General features: G+C 43.1%; 1 protein-coding gene across 1 annotated transcript; it reads left to right on the top strand.

Moving 5' to 3' along the window:
* The first annotated feature begins 4356 nt into the window (after positions 1-4356).
* Positions 4357-5208, top strand: LOC114171348 (NADH-ubiquinone oxidoreductase chain 1). The gene has a single exon (XM_028056444.2). It carries the CDS (start codon positions 4809-4811, stop codon positions 5106-5108), a length of 300 nt encoding a protein of 99 aa, XP_027912245.1. The 5' UTR covers positions 4357-4808; the 3' UTR covers positions 5109-5208.
* Positions 5209-5449: the final 241 nt, after the last annotated feature.

Here is a 5449-nt window from a genome sequence, read left to right on the forward strand (position 1 = left end):
TCATAGCCAAGAGAGGCTGCAAATAGCCACTCTCCCAGATTCCATGCAAGTGCTAGAATCCGATCTGACTCCTCACGCTGGCAAGGATAGAAATGACATACATAAAGGGAGGTCCTAACTGAATGAATTGAGGTTGAGTAAAAGCCATTCGCTTGAGAACAATTCTGCGATTGGAACTCGATCTGGGATTGGGATCTTAGGGCACTGAGAACCTACTGTATAGTACATTCAAGAGTACTCCTAAAAAAAAGAAAGAAAAAAAAGGCACACCCTATTCAAGGCCCTGATGGTCACTCTCCCCGCGCTCTACTACAGGAAAGCTAGCCTGGTTGATCCACTACACGCTAAGAAGCAAGTCCCGACTAACTAAGTAAATCCGGGTTAGACTGAAAGTGACCAGAAATTGCAATCTTCTTTCACAGACTACAGACTAGCGATAGTGAAAAAGAGCGAAGCGTAGCCGTGTTTAAGCCGAAGGCGATAGTGATTCCCGTGTTTACTGAGCTATATCTCTATCTATTAGTTAGCCGGCTTAAAGAGTTGAGACTCACGATACCGAGAAAGCAAGCCGATCATAGACGGAGGTTTAAGCTTGAAGTGAAGTGTCCGCCCTAAGGTGAATCAGATGTTCGAACGAGACTGTTCAGGAACATGGATTGTGGGTATAACTGCACAATAGCTTTCTCTACGAGCCTACAAGCTTAGCTTTGGTTTAGCTTCCAACTAAGGCTAAGGGCCTATGATAGGGTTCTCTGTTATGAGAACAAAGAGTTTGACAGTTATGATATTTCAATGGAACGAATATTCATTTAGTGAATCTAACTTCCATCGACTAAGATTCTAGCACTCAGCTGTGCCATTTCCTTATTCCGTATTTGAGTCTTGCCCTCATCAAGACGGCTAGAAACTTACTAAAAGGAATGGCTTCCTTTCAGGTTGTGTTGTTAAAGACCAGACTGTTCTAACAGGGCAGGGGAGACGGATAACTAATCTCATACAGTAGAGTTCTGATCGGGCAATAGCGTAGATACAGTAGAGCTCGCGCTTCTTTGATTCGATAGTCGGAACTCTTGGCCTCTGGATTTTATCTTAGAACAGCCTTCACTCATTACGGTACGGGCTCATTCCATTCTGGAATAGCTGGTAAGTAGAAAGGTTTTACAATTACCGTACTCTTATAGAACTACTACCTTACCAGTATTGTCCACAATAACCACACGCCGGTTATAAATGATATGGCAATCATCGCCAGGACCAATAGAATGGATCGTTCCAACCAGTTGGAGATCATTCAATAGCTTATATAAAGCATCCACATCGAATGTAACTTGATCATTCTCTCTAGTCGAAATCAAGACTTCATTCACGAATCTATCAATTTCAATTCCAGGGAACCTTTTAGTAAACTCACGATCGAAGACATCAAAACTATGTTGAATATGACCCACCCTTGTGAGCTCACCAATAGGAGGCATACTAACATCAAACCTACGCATCATAGATAGGAATGTTAAGAAAATCTGATATCAGCCTATATCAATTTCCATCTCCAACAAAAAGCTTCACCTTATCCAAAATCAGACTGATTGGTATCATTGGTAATGAATCTCCTAAGTCAAGCTTATACAATCTATCCGCTGTACCCATTTTTTTAAGGCGATCAAAAAGAAGCCATTCGCTTCCCAACTTAAGCCGAGCGATAGGTGCGATATCTCAAGTAAGGTCTCGTTCGTCTCACAGCAAGTCTCCTGCGATCTACTCAAGGGTTCAACTCTGTCGACCCTTGATGGCCTTTACGAGCCAACCAAAGATCAGTACATATGGCGCAAGACGACGTTAGGTAATAAAGAGTCACGGCTAATCCCTAACCTGCGTTACTCCCGGGAATAAGCGGAAAAAGATTTTACCTGCTAATCCCTTTTATACTCGCGATAACTATGTAGCTCGTTTGCTCTTATGTACTGGTTATTTATGCTCGCTGAAAGTATGTAACTCGCTGGGCATCATCGGAGATTAGAAGCTAGCCCTTACCTCGCTTCCCCGCATAGCATGGAGGGTATAAGGTAAGATCAGAGGACTGAAAGGAAGGCATAATATGAGTACTCGCTCGCTTAAGAGGTAATCATATCAAAGGCAAAGGAAGAAGATCATGTTCTCGCTTCCCTTATCTGTTTGGCCTGGAGGCGTATCTCCCGATGGTCGACTGAAGGCTTATTACCGATTAGCCTTTTTGCTACTAACTAAAGAGACTTATGGAACTCAGGCTGACTTGTTTGCTTTGCTCTACGCTGGGAAGACGACGGTGCGATTTCATCTGTTGGAGGCGTAACCGCAGCAGTGAGGTCTACTCTAAAGGTAGTTCCGTTCTCCTCGGATGAGAATCGGTAGCTATTATATTATAATAGTAGTAGCGGTGTTACTTTCTTCTTGAAAAGACAGCTTTCAAACAAAGCCTTTCTAGGCTAACGAAGTTAGGGCAACAACTCCTGACTCGAGGTTGAGAATAGGATTCGATGGAAAACGGGATCAAGCTTAATTACTTTCCGTTGTGATCAATTGTTGTACCGATGGGTGTTTATGAAAGTGGAGCTTCGGGAAAGATGGGCACTCGTCATGTGCTGCAACTCGATTTGTCGCAACAAGAGGAGAAGAAGATACCTCGATGGAACCCAATCAGGATGTGAACAAAGGCCACTGCTCAAACTCTTCGATATGCGCTAGCTAGGCAATCCCTTGACTTAATCTGATAATGGATCTCTTGCTACCAGATCTGCCCTTACGGATCTGTTGAAGGGAGGATTGAAAAAAAAAAGGCATATTGAATATATGGTGGTAGGGAGGGGATGGCCTCTCATCAGCGGTAGGAAGATCCAAGTGAGGAGTTTGTACAGGGGAGAATCGGTCTTGAAGCTTAGTTGAAGGTTACGGAAAAGGGAAAAGAAGTGTTTGGCTAGGGGGTCGCCTTCCACCTTTTTTGGATAGGGGATAGGAAACGAGCCAACCGGCGAACAGTTAGTTACCGAACACTACCTTCTTTCTTTGGAATGAACAAAGACCATACGCCTAGATTGGCGACTTATGGTTTAGGGAGATTCGCCACTTGAGTGAATCCCCCACCGAGGGTAAGGAGGCCAGACAAGAAAGGTTCCAGCGCCTCAAGACGGTTCTTGACGAGATCGACAGCCGGTTGGATCAAGCCCGAGAAATAGATCGGGTTCGTGACAACGAACGTGCTCGGCTACGGGCAGAAATGGATCACGACTGTGATCGGTGGAGGGCTCTCGAGAGAAAGAACGCCCAAATGCGATTGAAAGTTAATGAACTCAATTTAAAAAAGAGGGGACCTCTTATTAAGTTTAAGTGAAAAAAACAACAGATATTGACTTTTTTTTATCTCCCATTGCTAATGTAAGGAAATGAGACGACTCTTTCTTGAACTATATAATAAAAAGATCTTCCCCTCCACACCAATCACGAGTTTTTCTTCATTCCTCTCGTATATCGTCGTAACGCCCTTAATACTAGGTTTTGAAAAAGACTTTTCATGTCATTCCCATTTAGGTCCGATTCGGATCCCTTCGTTGTTTTCTTTCCCTCCCGCGCCTTTTCCTCGAAATGAGAAAGAAGATGGTACACTCGAATTGTATTATTTAAGTGCTTATTGCTTGCCAAAGATCCTACTTCTACAATTGGTAGGTCACCGGGTTATTCAAATAAGTTGTGTTTTCTGTGGTTTTCCCATGTTACAACTTCCGTACCAATTCGGTCGATCCGGAATGGATCGGTTAAACATTCCATCAGGGAGCCTGGTCTTGACTCTTCTGTGTGGTATTCATTCTCGTTTGGCTCTTGGAATCACATCCGGCAGTGGTTGGAACAGCTCGCAAAATCCAACCACTTCACCTACTTCATTGCCCCCAACCGTTTCTCGTACCTCTATTGAAACAGAATGGTTTCATGTTATTTCATCGATTGGTTATTCCTCTCCGTTCGTCTCTCTTTTTCCAATTGCGGTCTCAATGAGTTTACAAGATTGAATGGCCAATTCTCTGCATTTAAGCGACAACTGCGCTGAATGATAAAGATCCCCTACCCCCATCTATTTGTTGCGGGGCTCCCCTTGCCCTTTCTTGGTTGGTAAACCAACCAGCGATTTACAACAAACAAGTCTCTCTTTCTTTTTTTGAAGGGGAGCAGAGCTATTTTCCAAAGTAGCCTATGTTGAATAACAATCCACTTTTACTCTTTGGAAATCCAACGTCCAGTGATGTCCAATTTATGCTATCAGATACTAGGAATATGTCTTTTGATAGTCTGTCAAGTACCTCTTCCACTCTTTCTTCAACTAGGTCGGACGCGCAAAGCGCTCCACCTGAGTTAGAGCGGGTATTTAATCAAATCTGCGATAAATGCGAAGACTGAGTTCTACTGTCAAATAGACAAGTACCGCCGGAGTGGACGATGCCCGACCTTGTTCGGGCTGTTATTTCCGACGATCGGATTGACAGTCCGGGCTTTCTGACAAATGACTATTATGATGTCATGTTACATGGCCAAAATGCTTGGTTATGCGAACAGATTTTTCACTTTTTAGATCTAATCAACTATGTCTTCTAGTTCCGAAAATGTGAAACAAAAGTTTTTCGAGAAAAGGTCCCATCCTTCAATATCATGATTGGGTCGACCAGGCCAGATCATGAGTGAATAGAAAATCGAAAACGTACATAGCTGTTCCAGCTGAAATACTTGGAATAATTCTACCACTTCTACTAGGAGTAGCCTTTTTAGTGCTAGCTGAACGTAAAGTAATGGCTTTTGTGCAACGTCGAAAGGGTCCTGATGTAGTGGGATCGTTCGGATTGTTACAACCTCTAGCAGATGGTTTGAAATTGATTCTAAAAGAACCTATTTCACCAAGTAGTGCTAATTTCTCCCTTTTTAGAATGGCTCCAGTGGCTACATTTATGTTAAGTCTGGTCGCTCGGGCCGTTGTACCTTTTGATTATGGTATGGTATTGTCAGATTCGAACATAGGGCTACTTTATTTGTTTGCCATATCTTCGTTAGGTGTTTATGGAATTATTACAGCGGGTTGGTCTAGTAATTAGGGGGCGGCCGTTCGGTCGCCTATGATACTAGGACCAATAGGTCAAAAATGGGTTTGTGCCGCAGGTGTTGAACGATCTACTCTACACAGGTGTGGGCTTACAGGGCTAGGGCTCAGAAAGCCTTTCTTTCATTCAAAAAGAGGGCCCTGGTCGGTCACTTTTCCGGGCCGGGATCGATAGATAAGTGGAAGTACTAAAAAAGAGATCTTTCTATTCGCACCTAAGATCAAGAGGAAGGGTAGCTTGTCAAGCTGGCCTATATCAAATATCTTTTTCATTATTATAGAATCTTTTATAAATATATTTATAAAGATTCACTGTCTTTTAACCGGCTGTTCTTC

Source organism: Vigna unguiculata, unplaced genomic scaffold, assembly GCF_037176805.1.
Source record: "Vigna unguiculata cultivar grain cowpea cultivar isolate G323 ecotype 2 unplaced genomic scaffold, ASM3717680v1 ptg000072l, whole genome shotgun sequence".
NCBI classification, from domain to species: domain Eukaryota; kingdom Viridiplantae; phylum Streptophyta; class Magnoliopsida; order Fabales; family Fabaceae; genus Vigna; species Vigna unguiculata.